General features: G+C 47.3%; 8 protein-coding genes across 8 annotated transcripts; 3 read left to right on the top strand and 5 right to left on the bottom strand.

The window, feature by feature from the left end:
* Nucleotides 1-1512: 1512 nt before the first annotated feature.
* On the bottom strand, nt 1513-2470 carry N7455_000470 (uncharacterized protein; the record flags this gene model as incomplete). The annotated part of the gene is made up of 2 exons (XM_040952063.2): nt 2221-2470; nt 1513-2171 (listed from the first exon to the last, which is right to left on the bottom strand). The coding sequence occupies exons 1-2, from the start codon at nt 2324-2326 to the stop codon at nt 1513-1515; spliced, it is 765 nt and encodes a 254-aa protein (XP_040817428.2). The 5' UTR covers nt 2327-2470.
* A 781-nt stretch (nt 2471-3251) lies between these two features.
* Nucleotides 3252-4642, bottom strand: N7455_000469 (uncharacterized protein; the record flags this gene model as incomplete). The annotated part of the gene is made up of 4 exons (XM_065603811.1): nt 3252-4178; nt 4240-4383; nt 4442-4543; nt 4604-4642. 4 exons carry the CDS (start codon nt 4640-4642, stop codon nt 3252-3254), a joined length of 1212 nt encoding a protein of 403 aa, XP_065462302.1.
* Nucleotides 4643-5170: 528 nt separating this feature from the next.
* Nucleotides 5171-6034, bottom strand: N7455_000468 (uncharacterized protein; the record flags this gene model as incomplete). The annotated part of the gene is made up of 1 exon (XM_040952364.2): nt 5171-6034. One exon carries the CDS (start codon nt 6032-6034, stop codon nt 5171-5173), a length of 864 nt encoding a protein of 287 aa, XP_040817382.2.
* A 1298-nt stretch (nt 6035-7332) lies between these two features.
* On the top strand, nt 7333-8092 carry N7455_000467 (uncharacterized protein; the record flags this gene model as incomplete). The annotated part of the gene is made up of 2 exons (XM_040952329.2): nt 7333-7424; nt 7486-8092. The coding sequence occupies 2 exons, from the start codon at nt 7333-7335 to the stop codon at nt 8090-8092; spliced, it is 699 nt and encodes a 232-aa protein (XP_040817321.2).
* Nucleotides 8093-8107: 15 nt separating this feature from the next.
* N7455_000466 (uncharacterized protein) lies at nt 8108-8968 on the top strand (the record flags this gene model as incomplete). The annotated part of the gene is made up of 1 exon (XM_065603810.1): nt 8108-8968. One exon carries the CDS (start codon nt 8108-8110, stop codon nt 8966-8968), a length of 861 nt encoding a protein of 286 aa, XP_065462301.1.
* A 421-nt stretch (nt 8969-9389) lies between these two features.
* On the bottom strand, nt 9390-9840 carry N7455_000465 (uncharacterized protein; the record flags this gene model as incomplete). Its single annotated transcript, XM_065603809.1, has 2 exons — nt 9390-9764; nt 9817-9840. The coding sequence occupies 2 exons, from the start codon at nt 9838-9840 to the stop codon at nt 9390-9392; spliced, it is 399 nt and encodes a 132-aa protein (XP_065462300.1).
* Nucleotides 9841-9868: 28 nt separating this feature from the next.
* N7455_000464 (uncharacterized protein) lies at nt 9869-10269 on the bottom strand (the record flags this gene model as incomplete). The annotated part of the gene is made up of 2 exons (XM_040952469.2): nt 9869-10073; nt 10127-10269. The coding sequence occupies 2 exons, from the start codon at nt 10267-10269 to the stop codon at nt 9869-9871; spliced, it is 348 nt and encodes a 115-aa protein (XP_040817249.2).
* A 1110-nt stretch (nt 10270-11379) lies between these two features.
* Nucleotides 11380-13147, top strand: N7455_000463 (MFS transporter; the record flags this gene model as incomplete). Its single annotated transcript, XM_040952189.2, has 4 exons — nt 11380-11656; nt 11732-11753; nt 11812-12235; nt 12296-13147. 4 exons carry the CDS (start codon nt 11380-11382, stop codon nt 13145-13147), a joined length of 1575 nt encoding a protein of 524 aa, XP_040817170.2.
* Nucleotides 13148-16960: the final 3813 nt, after the last annotated feature.

Raw genomic sequence — 16960 nt, 5'->3', positions numbered from 1 at the left:
GGAGTGACGCGTTCAGAGTTCAAATTTAGCAAAGGGAGGACAAATCACCCCCTAGTGCGGTGCTCATCTCAGGACTTATGAAACTCCCCACAGAGAGCATGGGTTCTCTCCCCAAGGCAACAACTCAAGCGCAGCAGACGGACAAAGAGAGATAGAGAGAAGGTGGCCAAGGCAGATAGATCGCCCGCATGTGTTGAAGTTATATCAAAACGAGACGTCCATGGAGGCACACTAACCAACCACTGCATATCTGTTGGTAACCAAGAAGAGTGAAGATCTTCCAAATGAAGTGCCTGACGGGGATGGTGTTAGTAGCCAACTGACCCAACGAGTGATTAGAGACCCGGGAGAGAACCCGGTGGTCTGGTACAACCCCTCTGCTGGTGGTCCCCGGGGCGGAATCTAAGAATCGAGACAATGCTGTATCTCGCAGAAACAACAGCGCCTAGGAGAAGAAAAAAAAAAAAAAAAAAAAAAAAAAAAAACCAGCGAAATGCAGGGTTAACAGTTGACCGGCTGAAGGTCCAGGCAGGTCGCCGAAAATGAGAGGCTCCCATAGCTTCATCGTGGGTAGAAATGCATGTGGGAGGGGTAGTTACGATCCCTGTTCCCTCTGATCATTCTCAGCGAGATATTTAGTTAGTTGCGAGGTGCGGCGCAGTGAACTTGCGTGGACAGATTGACGCGGGTCGGCCATAGGTTGCATATAGTGTGTCTGTATCAATGCACCCTCGTCGTCCGTCTTGGCATGGCGCTTGTCTAGGGATCTGCACTCACAAGAACAAAGACCCTCGATATGATGATCGGATTTGGGGCTCGACAATTTGAGTGGCAGATTTATCTCCTGAATTCAGGGATCACGATGCAACAATGGACGTGATAGAGACATTGAAGCAGCTTCTTCTTGACCAGTCATTTGCTAGCATCCACGAGGAAGAAAAAAATACCAGGTGAAAGACAGGGATCAAAAGAGGGGGTAGCCCCCCTCTCAAGGTGAAAAAGTGCAAAAAGGCGTAAAAAAGCACTGTTTCACTGTGACGCATCTGAATCCCTGCAACGAAGTGGAGTTGAAGGACAATATTCACAGTCGAGTTGGCGTAAATGGAGTGTACAGATAGACAAAGTACCTGAAAGAATGTGTACTTTCTGAAAGAGGAATTATTAGAGACCTGGATCTAAAGAATGATCAATTCGGGGCGTTTGAGCCTGAGATACTCCGTTGATGTACTGTAGGCGCCGAGAAAGTGTGAAAAGGGGAAATTCCCGTGATGATCGATATTGGAGATCATAGCACAGACCAGGTGTCTGCCAATCTACAAAATATTTTACTATGTTGTATGACAATTACAACATTTTCACCGGTTAATGAAGGTTGATTTTTGAAGAAAACTTGAATAAATCAAAATATATCAAATATCAAATAACCACCCCAGTCACATTTTCCGAAAAAGAAAGCGCCATGTCGTAATAGTCGTAAAAACAAGAAAACAAGCCCAAGCCACTGTCACAATTTCAACGGAAATTGGTGATCAGCCGCGACAAAACGGGTTTAGGTTGTTTTGGGACGGTTTGGGCCGACAGCATTGGCTCAGATGCACTCCTCTCCCTCCTATCCCTCCTGTCCCTGCGTTCCTGTCTGTTCGGCTCCGGCGGAGGTGGCATAGCTGCCTGCTGCCCCGACCTATTTGGAACAGCTACAGGACCAATTGGAGGCCCATGGTCCGCCATTGAAACCGGCCGGGAGGTTGCTAGCCTGGCGTCACTGTAGTGCACTGCACTCAGGCGGGAAGAGGGACCGGGGTGTGGATTGGCATGATTGGTGGGGTTATAAGTATAGGTGTGGGCGTTAACATCGCCCACCATGGACGTTGGCGGAATAGGTTGATATCGTGACGGATCATATGTTGGCAGTGTGGGGTATACTGGAGGTTGATCATATGAAGGCCGAGATAGCTGTTGTTGGTACTGTTGCGCGTGCTGGGCCTGGCGACTGTAGTCCGGCGCGAAGGTGGACAAGGGCCGGGGTTGAGAGTGGAGACCTCTGGGTGTGCCTAGTTCGTCCGTTTTATAGGCTGGTGGAGGTTCAAGAGGAGAAAAGTCCTCGGATTGTTGGGCGTTTCTTCTTCTGGCCCGTTCTTTTCGCGAGAAGAGATATAGTAAGCTTCCAGCCACTGGTTTAGGTTAGCTTGCTTCTGGTGGGTTGCGGCTCGGGCTGCATACTTGCTAGGAATATGAGGCTGCCAGCTATCGCACCAATGATAATCACGGGGGTGCGGGAAGAGTAGTTGTTATCAGAGCGGGGGTCAAGAGAAGAATTAATTGACATAGCCCAGTATTCAAGGATAATTCAACGAGGATGTGTTTGCCGGGAGGACATCCAGGGTATAGATATCCAAAGTAAACAAAGAACTGAAGTCAAGACAGATTTGACCTCCACGATCTTGTATTCAGACCAGAAAGACTTTTTGAATTAAGCCTCAATTCTGTGGATGCTAATAACAACCCATGCTTTGAAACTGCGAGGATATAGATATATAAGACCCTGAAACGGGTCAAGGAAGCTTAGTGCCATCCTGACACACGGTCCCTGTTTCAAAGATATTTTGAGCGACTCGCGGGGAAAATAAAGATAGTATCAATTAGCTATAGATAGATTCGCCCAAAGGCGACAAAATTAGCCAGCATTAGTTCAATTAACCTGCATAAGCGGCCTAATCTGGCGGGCTAGACCCTCGTAAATGCGCCCTAATTTCTAAATTAAAACTGCTGCATCTGTGAACAAATCACATTCATGCATTTGCCGTCACCAACAATCTTGTTGTACGTTAACTGGTTCGTCCAAAGCGCCTGGCAATCAGCAAATGATATTCCCCGATTAATCCAACACCACTGTGCAGAGTTGTATATAAATGAAAAGGGTATCACCGCTTGTTCGCCCGGGATTATGAAAGATCTACAAGGTGTGCTGAGTGTTGATCAGTTGACAGTGCTCTGAGATGGCCCTCTTCTATGTACCCATTTTTGATTTGACGAGTCTCTTACCAGATATGGAAACCCTCACAGGGCTTCAACGCCCGCATACAACAAATCCAAGACAGCGCAAGCCCTACTTCAATCTTCCAATCCCCGATTTTCAAAATACAAGTATTCTCTTTTTTAAATATCATACAGTTTATACCCTTTGCTTCCATTCCCTCCCTTCACAAAATGACTCACTAAATACCCCCCACCTGAGCCTCTTCTGGCCACTTTTACTCCGCAAACGCCCGGTAAACCGCCATGCCCTTGTCAGTCCCAAAGTCCAACGCAATACCCTGCCCCACAAAGAAAACATATCCCTCCTTTAACTCAGCGGTCTGGTTACCAGGGAATTTCATATGACCATCCCCCTTGATAACAATCATCAAACTCGGTCCAAGAATAGCCTTGTGCGTCTCATGCTCCCCAGCCCCAAGAGTAGTACACAACACCGCAAATTCACTGATAGGCGGTGCATAAACATCCGTCTTGCCATTCAAGCCCTTGTCACTCTTTCTACGTGGCAGCAGCGCATCCTGCGCATTATGTGGCACAAAGCTCAAAGCCTGTCCGAACAACTCAACGCTGTCGCGGTCTGCAGCCGGACAGAACCCTGTATTGATGACGTTGTCTGACCTCGCCATGCACTCCACGATGTCGCCTTCCAGGTAGGCGTGGATGCTGTCTGCGGGGACGAAGACGGAATCTCCCGGTCCTAGGGTCAGGTAGTTCATCAGCAGGGCGGCGACTAGGTTTCCGTTGTCGCCTTCGCCGTATTGCTTTGCTAGACGGCTCAGTAGACTGGGGATGTAGGTGTGTGCGCCGAACTGGGGTTCCGGGATGGCTTGCAGATCTTTCATTGTCTGTGCGACTTCTTCGGGTGGAGCGCTTAGTAGAGCCTTGCATACTTGGCGCAGGGTTTCGTCGTTGAATTGTCCGGATTTGGGGATGTACTTTGCCAGGTGGTTCAACTCGAATAGCGCTTGGATGTCTTTCAGGGGCTTCCAGCCTGCGAAGAGTTCAAATTTTGAGAGTGCGATTGCAATCTCTGGCTTGTGCATCGTGTCGCCATACTTTTCGGGCTGTTCTTTGTGTAGTTGTGCGGCGAGCTTCAGGTCTGGATGAATTTGTAGCGGTAGCGCTTTGCTGAAAGATAGAATCTGGGTCAATGTTAGTTCATTTGTGTGCCCACACACTATAATTGTTGGCTTTTGCCCTTGCCTTTGGGAGAAATGGAATCTCTGGACCCCATCGGTCGTGAACGGACTTGCCCACTAGCTCGGGGTGCTTCTTCAGGTACTCGCCGAGGTGTTCGCCCGTGGAAAGTAGATAGGATGGGTTTGAAGGGTACGTGCCCAGCCACATCTACTCAAAAGTCAACATGACTGTGGCTTATAGAAGTCAATAATCCTGAGAAGCTTACCTCGGAATAATGCTTGGAGTCGTCAATTGCGGCATTGTTTGGGGTTTTAGACCATAGCTGAGCAACAATCGACTTTGTTCCTTTCTTCCCCCAGTCGTCGTTCTGTTAATCCAGGGTAAGGAATTAGTATGGATATAAAATATCTAGGCGGAATATACTTGCCTTGACACCACACCGAAGTTGAACTACTGCGTCGGTCATTGTGGTCAAGATGATATTGAGATAGCGAGCTCTCTATTGTTAGTGTTCAATGTTTAATGTTTAATATTCAACTCGTCAACTCGAAATTAAATCGTTTCAAGTCGCCGCTCTTACGTGGGATTTCTATTGGTTGGGGCAAAAGACGTTGATATGCCGTCATAGTGATATATCAAACCTGTCGCCCCAGGCATTAAAATACCTGGCAGTCACTCAGGTCAAAACTTGAATTCCATGATAGAATGGGGGAAAGTCCACCAATTGGAATGCTATGACGAAGTACTTGAATTACACGCCCCTGAGCGGCCAAGATTAAGCCAGATATAAATTCCAAGGCCGAATATCACCACAAACTTTAAACTAAATTCACCAAAGCTACTCCATACTATAGTGTGAATAGTGAAAAAGTAAATAAATGGTTTCATTCTGAGGCGCTATGAAAAGGCCAGTAACCACCAAAAACACCCAACACCGTGCAATGATGCTTAATAAAACCAAGACGTAACAACAACCGAAATACACATAGATCCATTATTCATAGAGATCGTCAGGATCAGGAACCATAGACATCGTCATAGACTTCGAGATCGAAGAAGCCCTCTTACTATCGGCCGCAACAAAAGGCGACGTCCGCCGTCTAGGTGGCAGCCCATAATTCCACCTAGAGCTGTCTGAGCTATCACGAAAACTAGTAGATTGCAGACTGCGACTGTCATCCTCCTGATAGGTGCTCCCTCGGACAGTCGGAGTGTAATGGTCACGATCGCGACCGCTGTATCGCCGATCACTAGACTCGGACAACGAGCCGCGCCGCGAGTGGGGGCTGCGGGGCGAGTTGACAGACTGGCTGCGTGGAATCTCAGCGCCCGAGCTCTGAAGGTACCGTCCGTTGGTCGGAATGTACTTGAAGCGATTGTTGGGATGAGTGTTGTTATCGACTACTTCGGAGGTGTAGTCATGTTGGATTGGTCGATATGCAAACTCATTCCGCTTTTGCTCGGAGCGCCGGGCGTCTCTTTCTGTCTGTGATTCGCCCCGCAGTTGTTTCGGACGCGAGGCGAGGCGCACTGAGAGCCGACCCGGTCGCAGGCTTCCGAGGGAGAGTGAGCTGCGCCGCGAGACTATTGAGGTTTCGCTGCAGACGCTTCTGGCGTCGTCGTCTTGGTCCTCTTCTTTCACTGGGTGGGGATTCCGGCGGTCTTGCGGAGAGCAGTCGGGCACGTAGCCTGGTCCGTAGGCTGATCTCTCTTTGGCGGGTCGATGGGGATTGTCGTATTGATTCCATGAGCCATCTGTGGGCACGGAGATGGACACATCCCCCCATCGAGCATGGAGAGGTTTTGAAGAGTCCGACTTGCGGAAGATAGATAGAGGTCCGTTGACGATTCCCGCCATGATTTGTGTGAGATAGTGATGTGATATCGACTCGTACTGCTCTGATATAGCCCCCCAGGAGAAGCAAAAGGTGACATTCGTCTAACGGGGAGAGTAATAGTCGAGCGGGGGGATTATGGGATAGGGTTGATATTAATGCGTTCTAATGAGAACCAGCAAACAACCGGTGACAAGGACCAGCTGATAAGTCTGCAAGTGGGCAGAGTAACGGGATTTGGGTGGCTTTCAAGCAAATCCCCTTCTGCAATGACCCAGAAACAAACAAGTGGCGAAGACCGCGGATTGGATAGTAGCCAGGATGACGATAAACAAGGGTCTCGAGGGGCAATGGAGGGGTCGCCAATGAACTGAATCCTTGTAAAGCAGCAAGCTGAAAAATAGCAAAAGAAATCAAAGCAAGTGCGAGTCCGCCAGGGACTTCAAGCCAATCTGAAACTGAGAGAGAATGAAAAACCTTCATTTCAGCGGAAGGCGTCCGGATATAAAGCTTGGTCTCAGAACGGGGGCCAGTCTAAGACCACTCTAAGAGATGTGTAAAGCGCTGCCAGTTGGAGATCTCATTGTAGCTGTTGACGCCACCGACCAATAGGGCTTGGGCGTTACCGCCGAGAGGTGATGCAGAGATCTACACTCTGCACTTGACAGGGGGATTGTTCAAATGTTCCTTAATTAGTTCGCATATCGGCCACTTGGGGTCTTAAAATAGATGTCAATTAGCTCCAATTTACCTTGCTAGCTTGCAGCTTGCAGTTTGCATAAAGTACTTTCGGGAAGTATTCGTCGACTTCGATTCTTCCTATATCCTATTTAATCTCTATTTTGAATGTTTTGTAAAGTATATTGTGTCAGATTATTCTCGCTTTGAAGCATTTAATCAATTACTCGCTTAAATTCTCATCTGAGGATTTCTATTTGGTGCTTTTTTCACTGTTTTATTTTATGTTAAGCAATTACTTTCGAGGCCACGCTATATACATGCACGACGAATGTAACCCTCCATGAACAAACCCAGCTAATTAGTGATATTGATAGAAATTCTCATTAATGCGAAACTGTACTTAGTGTATGTACTGACTAATGCATGTGCTCTCGGGTCGCTAACCCTACATATGTACTTGTATGTACCAGATTAGAATTTAATAATATAAACTTATAGAGTAAAGCTGCGATTTTATATAGAGTTAATAAAATAGGTATAAATAACAGTTATTTATTATACGAAGTCAGCGAGTTATACGTCTATTTTGGGTGACTTTATATAATAGTAGGCATAGTAGGTATACCCGGCATGGGTATGCATGCCTACGGGCCGTGGGCGTTATGGATGGGCACTCGAAAATCCAAATAGCCTACCGCCCACCGTGGACGGGCGATGTCGCAGTCTAACCCGGTATCTAGATAGTAAATAGGGTAGATATAGACTATTACCGATATTACTACCGAATAATAAGACCCTATTCGCTTGCCACAGCCAACAGTACTATCCCTGATCAAGAGTCCGCAGGGATTGCATGCTATAATGGACCTAGGAGCTTCACTATAGCTGGATCAACCCGCGCGGTGGAGGCCGTCGATGCGTTTCGCCTTGGAAGCCCTTCGTTTGCTTCTGTCAAGGCAAAGAGACTTGATGTCACCAATGCCTTCCGTTCCAAACTGGTCGACCCACTGCGTAGCAAATTGAATGAAGCAACGAATGGCTTGACCTTCCGAGAGCCGTCCAAAATCCGCATAGACCGATCCACAAACACCCGCCCTGAAAACACAATCGACAACCCTGGGTCCTATGTCGCCGACCATATGCGTTTGCCGGTCTATTTCCACCATGCATTGCAGCGAGTGGATCGTGAATTCCCCAATGCAATTTACCTGGAGGCGGGATATAGTTCTACCATCACCGTGATGGCCAGCCGAGCATTAACGGGCCTCGCAGGGAGATACTTCCAGGCCGTCAACATCACTACAGATCGCGCGTGGGATAATCTAGTCGACACCACGTTGAGCTTGTGGAATGCCGGTCTAAGTGTCTCCTTCTGGGCTCATGTCTGTGCACAGACATGAGCCCATCTAGCCCAGATGCCCTCTGTCACGAAAGTAATATGTCTCAACCGTCGCGGTCAGCAAGAGGCCCGAGAACGACAAATGCAGTCACTGGCCACAAAGGGACTCTCGTTCCCTGAGGAGGCTCTTGCGAAAATCCAGGTCTTCGAAACCGACCTTGCAAAACTTCAGCTGGGGCTGTCGCTAGAAACCTACAAGAATCTACTCGAGTCTACCACACACATTCTGCACAATGCGTGGGCTATGAGTATCAAACGGCCGGTCCAGGGCTTTGAGTCACAGTTTCGTATTATGCGGAACTTGATCGAATTCGCCTGCGATCTCTCTTCACTAGGTGGTCCCCCTGTGAGCTTCCAGTTCATCTCGTCTATCACCACTGTGACAGGTGGGAGCGCATCAAATATCTCAGGCTACTGGAACCCGGTTGAGCATCTGTCATTCCTTTTTAAACTGGCACAGACCATCAATCAGCTGCCTGATCTGCATGGGCCACTCTCCTGGACGCCTGTGGACGATGTGGCTGGCGCACTGGTCGACCTCCTCTTTGCCGATCACCCTTATCCGATTTACCATATCGACAACCCAATCAGGCAGCCATGGCAGGAAATGCTTCCCATTCTTGCCGATGCCCTCGGAATCCCGTCGGGCAACCGCCTGCCCTTAGACGAATGGGTGGCTTTCGTACGAGACTTCCCCGCAAATGCCCTTAACAAGGATCAAAACTCAGCCACGGTGCTAGCTGATTTTCTTGAACATGATTTCCAACGCATGTCGGCGGGTGGTCTTCTTCTTGACACTACTAAGAGTCGAGAACACTCCCAAACTCTCCGCGCAGTCGGCCCAGTGAGCCCCGACCTTGCGCGAAAGTTTATCTAATACTGGAAGAGTATTGGGTTCATGGCCTAGAGGTGAGCTCTTCTAAAGCAGCAAGTAACTACATTTGATCTCGTAAATATAAATGGAGTTATAGGTGAAATTTGCTTTTGTTATGTATTTAGTTCCGAATTTTGTCTCATGTCAGAATATGAGGACCTGCACTGGAATGAATTAACTTGCGTATTTCTTGAACTTAACTTATAGTTTTGCTGGGAACCCTGAAATCAAACACCTAAAATATACTCGATAAAGTGTCTTTCCCCACAAGAACTACCTGAAGTTGCTATTATCATGGATCGTCTGGATTGACTAAGGAATAAAGTTGGTCAAATGCATAAAATATTCTGAAGGAACGAGGGAAAGCAGGTAGAAATATAACCAAATACACGATATTGTCGTTAAGGGCACCGAAATAATCAAGCTAGATCAGGGAATCCTGATTTAAATGCTCATTGAACCACTCAACTCCTTGTACAAAAGCACTTCGCTTCGCATATCTCACATCTGGGATTGCTGGATCACCACGGACAGCAAATCCATGCTTTACCCCGCTATAGAGGTTGATTTGATAAGGAAGGCTCAACTCCCTCAAGATCCCCTCTGTCACATGTCGCTTTTCAACAGAGAATATCCCGTCGGTTTCTGCTGCAGCAATAGAAAGTGGCCCTTGAATGGCCTTGAGCTCGGCCTCTTCAATATGGGATGGGTGTGCTGTATAGCCCACATCGATTTTCCCCGAGTGCAGATGCCGCACGACATACTTGCCGCCGAAGCAATATCCTACAGCACCAATTCTCTAGTATATGTTAATACTGATGTTCATTGTATTTGACTCGGAACATACATACTTTGCAGTTGAATTTGGTCCTCATTTCTCTTAGACAGGATTCAACAATTGGATCAACAGTCGAGGGGAGGTGGCTCTTTCTTTCCGGGTGATGCCCCCCCGTTTCTCCACTTCTGCATATCGAATTCGCCCGGCTTGTTCAAAGGCACGGCATCACCGTAAAACATATCGGGCATAATAACAAAGTACCCATTCATGGCAAACTGGTCCGCAATTAGTTGAGCGTTTGGAACACGGTGGCCGGTGATATCCGTGAGTCTGCCAGAAGTGAGAAATAGTGAACTTCGAGGGGAATATCAATAAAGACTTACATCAAAATCCCATTTTCAGTCGACTTGGAAGGAGGTTGACTGGTATAGACCTCGAAGTCATCCACCATGGATACTGAGCCTTGTGGCTGACCATCATGTTTGAACCCTTGGTAGCAGCAAGATTGGGCAGGGAAGGACGTCATTTCAACAGAATCAAAGTAGGGTGCCCTAATATTGGAGAGCTCAGATTATCGATAAAACGCTTTTTTAATGTTCTCAAAAACCACGAGTCTAAAGTAGATAAAATCTATGCGAGATCCTTTATACATGTGATTTACCTAGGTGAACCTAAATAGAAGCTATCATCTCCGAAGCCCGAGGTTGCAGCGAATGAATGAGACAATTTCGTGGCAAACTTCAAAAGGCATCCGCAAAAGGCAAGCCATCTACGTAGTAGCTAGACAGTATTTGGAAAGGGCATGAAAGTCTGGACGGACAAATCCGATCCGTATATGACCACATTCCTTGCATGATTAGAGGAGAGCAGATGCAGGAGGCTATTGGTAGATCTTCATACCATAGAACTTCTATCGCCGAGTTCCAAATCAGATTATCAAGCCGAGTTGACTAATTTTTCCGATTTATTCGGAGTTCATCGCTCGATCTAGGAACCCCATATGGATGAAGTCTACAGCGATAAATCTCACCCAAAGGGTGAATTTAGATTGGTTCCCATATACCAGCAGAAAAATTGACAAGTCTAGACCCTTGTGGGGATGGTGTGTTCTCGGGGGACATGAATTACTTGCCTAAGTCCGAACTTGGAGGGATAAAGGGACTGTTGTATGTATATACTTAGATCTACAAGACCCCTATGGCCGAGGAAGGTTTGCATTTCCGAGGCCGAGAAAACAGACCAATTCCAAAATTAACTCGGATGGTCGGCTTACAAACGCTGATGGCTAATATTGCGATGCAACATGTCTCTCTCCAGTAGAGCCTGTAGATCTGTATCCATTTGACTCCACCCATGGACCCTGCCGTTATCCCGAGAAGGCTTGATTGCGGAAGCTCTCGGATTCGGACTTTAGAGGGACACTATTGACCTCGGGAATAACATTTCTCGGCTCGGAACTCACCACCGAATTTAGATATTGAGGGCTAAAGTATCAAATTAAACCTTTGAAAACAAGCTCAGGTTCTGTAACAAATCCATTGAACTATAAGAGTGGATGTATCCGCCAAAACTTACATATATTGCGGGCTTTAATTCTCTAGTATAACTAGCTTCTCCACTACAAAGTTCCTTCATAATGTCAACGCAAGATCCAGAAAAAGCCGAGCCTACGCACCCTACGGAGCCTACGCCTACAATGGCAGAGAAGCCCCTGCCTAAGCAGTCATTCATGTCAAAGGTTCGACTGCGTGAACCTGGCCAGACAGCCGCTTTCACTCACCCAGTCAGTCATATCAAGTCCGCCGATGATACTGTGGTCGACTTTGGCGGGCCTGATGATCCATATCGCCCAATCAACTGGAGTTTTCGGAAGAAGGCCCTCACCACCATTCTTTATGGAATGACTACCATGGGTAAGTGATTTTGGAAATGCATTCTCCTTTTCTCCTTTTCTGCTGTTTAGTTGCTGACTATCCTTGGAAACTTAGGTGCCACTTGGGCAAGTTCAATGTAAGATACTCCTGTTGAAAGAGTGAAACCAGTGTTTCCCATACTAATATTTAGCTAGATACTCGCCCGCCATCCCAGGCATCGCAAAAGAATTTCATATCGGTGAAATCACCGCCACACTCGGTACAAGTATGCTATTGTTCGGCTTCGGGCTGGGACCTATCCTTTGGGCACCATTGTCTGAGCTTTATGGGCGGAAAAAAGTGGTTCTAGTTCCGTATTTCATTTCGATCATGTTTTCCTTTGCAACAGCCGTATCCAAAGATGTCCAGAGTGTCATGATCACCCGGTTTTTTGCCGGGTTCTTCGGTGGTGCCCCTATCACCAATACTGGCGGTGTATTGGCAGACATCTGGTCGCCTCAACAGCGTGGCGCTGCGATCGTGGCTTATGCAATGGCTTTGGTGGGTGGGCCGGTATTGGGTCCGATTGTGGGCGGTGCGATTGTTGACAGCTATCTTGGGTGGAGATGGACAGAATATGTAAGTCGATGAAATGGCTGCTTTTCCTGCTTGGAAGTTGTTTTACTGACTACTATTCAGATTACCGGAATTCTCCAACTGCTGATGCTGACGCTGGGCGTCATATTTCTTGATGAAACCTATCCCCCAGCGCTACTCGTCTACAAGGCTCGAAGATTGCGTATCAGTACCGGTAACTGGGCCTTGCACGCCCGTCATGAAATAGATTATAGCCTCAAGGATATGGCTGACAAGTACCTCTTCCGGCCGTTCCGTCTCTTAGTGACGCCTATCTGCTTCTTTGTGGCGCTATATGCTTCATTTGTGTACGGAATCCTCTATCTCAGTCTTGCTTCGTTCCCAGTCGAATTTCAGGAGACTCGAGGGTGGAACCCGCTCGTCGGAAATCTGCCTTTCTTAGGAATTCTGACCGGTATGATTCTCGGAGCGATTGTCAACCTCCTTAACCAGAAATTCTATATTAAAAAATTCCGTGCAAACGGCAATCGCGCTGTACCCGAGGCGCGGCTCCCGCCTATGATGCTTGGTTCAGTTTTCTTTTCCGCCGGCATGTTTATTCTCGGCTGGACGAGTCCCAAGAACATATTCTGGCTGTGTCCAGTGATTGGAGCTGCCTCCATGGGGTTAGGTTTCTTCACCATCTTCCAATCTTCCCTGAATTACCTGGTCGACACTTTCACTCGCTTTTCTGCCAGTGCCATTGCGGTCAATACCTTCCTGCGCAGCATCTTCGGTGGTACTTTCCCACTATTTGCAACCATCATGTACCGTCGCATGGGAGTTCCTTGGGCGTCAAGTCTGTTGGGTTTCATCGGGATGGCCCTCATCCCAATTCCATTCGTGCTTTACGTCTATGGGCCTGGCATTCGAGCACGCGGGAAATGGTCTCAGCCCTCAACACACGGACATTGAAACCCGCGAGCAAGAGCGGAGAGAGCGGATTGATAAAGATGTGTCTATACCACAATTGCCCTCTCCACCATTGGGTTTCTTGAGATTTCTTTATTATATCTTAGGGAAGGATTAACGCTACTTGGCCGTATAGTTATATTGTGAAAGAGGTATCCGTGTGCCGTCGCCTTTAGAAAACGGACTACACTCGGTATAGTACGCCTTAATTTCAGTGAGCATTTTTAACTGTGAATTTATCTTGACTAGGCTGTTTTTTATATATTACCTAACGATGAATCTAGCTCAACGTCATCTACGATATGCATATAGATAGCACAATTCGTATGTACCATCAGAAAGAACAGATTTCCCAGTGCCTTTGTGGAAGTAAACGAGTTGGACCACTCCCACTGTGACGAGCTCAACCACCTCGACCACCTCCAAGGGCTCGACTATTTCCACAGTGTCTCCTCCCACATCAACCCTCAACTTTGTGCCCGAAGCAAGAATCTACTTCAACAGGGCGTGAATTCCAGGGGTATGGCGCCGGACCCATCGTATGGTGGAAAGAAGACGTTATTGTCCGTTTAGATGTCTTGCATGTCGCTGGTCTTCACAGGGGTATCATCGTCCTGGGTGGCGTTTCTTGGGTGGCGTTTCTTGGGGCAGGGTCTTCTCACGCTGTGGGTGATCAATTTGAACAAAGTTTCCCTAGTTCTTTATAATGTCTCCAGTGTCGTTTAGCAGCCGACTCATATGCATACGAGCGGCATCCTTGGACTTGCCAAGTGCCTTTCCGACCACTTCGTGGTCAAACTGGAGGAAGCCATGATTGATTAGTATGAGTTAAGATGTAAGAGTATGTGTGAATCAAGTGAGAGGTGACAAACCTTGGCTCATGATATCTCGATACGACGCCGTCTGCGTTTCGGGCTTCGCTACATACTTGGCGATGTAGGTTAACAACGCCCGAGAGCCAGTACAGGCCATATCACGGAAAGGAGAAAATCCAAATCCAATCCAATAGGCATGATTCTTGTACGCATGGTCCGGACTACCCTCGTACACGTGGAGATATCGCATGCTTGGTCTACTTCCAGGTGGCCTCATCCTCGGTAGCCTCCTCCCCGGCCGTCGCTTCCTCGTTGTTAGAGGAGGCCTGCTTCTGCTTGCGGCGTGGCGTCGCTTCCCCTTCTTCTTAAACCCGTATTTTTGTTGAAGCCGGACGAGCCGCATGCGACATGCAGCTTTGGTGACTCCAAGGGACTTGGAAGCAGTCCCATGTTCAACCTGTAGTGAGGTTTTGGTTAGTATAATCTTTACCTGTCCAGCCGTTATCTATAAAGTAGCAGATAACCAACCTTCACATTTTCGAGGAGGGTAATAACGAATAGGTCTTTTGAATTATAATCTGATGTGGACGTACCTCACGGCGATGTTGACTGATGGGTAGATTCTTCGAGTAGGATTCAAGTGCTTTTCCTTTTGCTGTATAAGGCTAAGCACAAGAACCCCATATCTCAAAGAGCCACCTGCCACTTTGGATCAAGTAGGCCCCTTCCCCCTGACCTTCGACTTGTTCGGGGCTGGAGCCATGGTCCTCGTAACTCTGGAATGACTTATCTGCTAGCCAGGTCTTTGGAATCGGCTCAAGGTCGGTTCTGTGGGGATCTTGAACTCGCAGAAATCTTTCATCGTGACAATGAGTAGGAAGCTAATTCAACGAACGTTTCAGTCAACCGGCATACAAGATATGCTTCATGGATATCAGTTAGTCGCTTCTGGTGCTCAGTTTCCCGGCTGATACCCCTGCCCTTAAAATACGGGTACACAGTGGTAACGTCGCCTGCCACTCAAAGAGAGGTTGTGTGCTCTTATGGAGTGCCATTTTGACCAACTAATGCTCTCATCTTCTTCGCCAGCCGGCTCACTTGCATGCGAGCGGTATCATGCGGCTTTGTTTATGCCAAGAGCTTTGGCTGCCGTGCGGTGATCGATCCAGTCATACTAGGAAACCACAGTCAGTATAAATTAATGTCCGAAAGAAAACACCAAATAAGTGAGGGAATACTGACCTTAGCACTACTGTATTTGATGGCCACAAAAAGGAGGATTCCGTGCTTGGCAAATGGCTCCCTCACGTGGGCTATGGCTTTCGCTGGTTCCTTTCCCTTCTTCGAAATTGAAAATATGAATAAAAAGCAGAAAAGTCAAGGCTTTGAATAAAAGAAACGCGGCGAGTGATAGAAAGAGGTGAGGCAAAGAAGTAGAAAAGGTTCTGGGCATTTGTATATGTAAGACTTTCTCCGCCAGATAGGCTTGCTCAGAATAGTCATATGGGGACTCAACAGCAAATAAATATATAAGAACAATGGGTTATAGGCACACAGGAACAGTAAAGTAAAGGGAGCGGCGATCTTGCACCTCCCGGGAATAAAAGGAGGACTCTGCACGTGAGAGGTATAGCGGTAGAAAAGAGCAAGGAGTATAATTACTGAGTCTGCTTATCAAGTGGCAATAGCCAACCTTTATGGTATTCAGGAGAGCCAGAAGAAACCAAGAAATTCCTCATTGCTGGCCTTAGCACCTTTGCTGGAGCCTTGATAGGCTCTTTGCCTTTAGCATTTGAGGTTATAGGAGCCATGGTGAAGGTTTATTCGTTGGTTGAGATAGTGAGGTTGTGAAGAAAGGCTTGAGTTTCCTCTGAGACTTCGGTCTTAGCCTTGATCGGGGCCTTGACGTTTAGCCTCAGCTTGAATTTGGCCGGAGCCTGATCAGGATCCTTGCCTTTCGCCTTCGACTTGTTGGCTGCTGGAGCCATGGTCAAGCTTTGTTTGTTGATTGAGATGGCGAGGTAGACGATGTGAATGAAGAGATAGGATAGAAGTGATGATGCAAGACCTTCTCCCTGAACTTGATCTTGCTGCCAAACTTGTTCTTGGTGTTCTATTTGCAAAGTGGGTGGAGTTATGGCGAGAACGAGCACAGCGAGAAACTCCCTGCAATGCTACCAGGGTCAAAGTAACCAACTCAACCACACAACTACCCAAACAAAGTGTCCGAGGGAGGAAATGGCACTTGAGGCTGTGCGTTTCAACTTTGACTTTGGGCGACATCGTTCGAGGAGGGTAGGGAGCAATCTGACGTTGTCGATACAGACAGGGGCCCGGGTTGGACACAGGGTCATAGTTAAATATGCACACCCTGATGACAAGTAGATCGCTCTCTAGTATCATAGTCACGGTGATCTAGAGAAATCCACATTTAATATAAGGCAAGATCTGACAACAAAATGTAAGCAGCCACCAAAGACAAAATGAGAGCCAACTGACTTTGTTAGGTATTGCCTAGCTTCCGTATTTTGAGGGCCATACTGAACCATTTCATCAAGCCTGATGCAGATGTAGCCTTTTCGTGATATTAACACCGAGACAGATCTTGAATAGAAACAAGAGAGGTATGGAATCACAGGACAAGGCTCTCAGCCAATTGTGAAGCCATTCCATAACCAAGTTGATGAGTAAAGACTCACTGAGAAATGAAGAAAAACAAAGAGGAGAACTGAGTCTTTTAAAGGCAAACTGATCCAATGAAGACCTGATCGGTCAGGCATCAATGAGGGACGAACATCTATTGACGAAAATAGAAAATAGACCCTGAAAAACATTTGTTGATTGTCCCAATTTGCTGTGTCTCGCGACATTGGGTGAATCGCGGTCAACTATTGGGGTTCTGTGTGTTACCATCTTTTGGGTCACCTGGGCGGATATTGATGAACTACGACGCTACAAATTTACATGTAGATCTAACTTTGGGAGAGTCAGAAGTAAGATA

Source organism: Penicillium solitum (assembly GCF_028829755.1).
Source record: "Penicillium solitum strain IBT 25940 chromosome Unknown utg000001l_segment0_segment0, whole genome shotgun sequence".
NCBI classification, from domain to species: Eukaryota; Fungi; Ascomycota; class Eurotiomycetes; order Eurotiales; family Aspergillaceae; genus Penicillium; species Penicillium solitum.
Note: the sequence above shows the minus strand (reverse complement) of the source record. Positions and strands in the feature narration are given on the sequence as shown.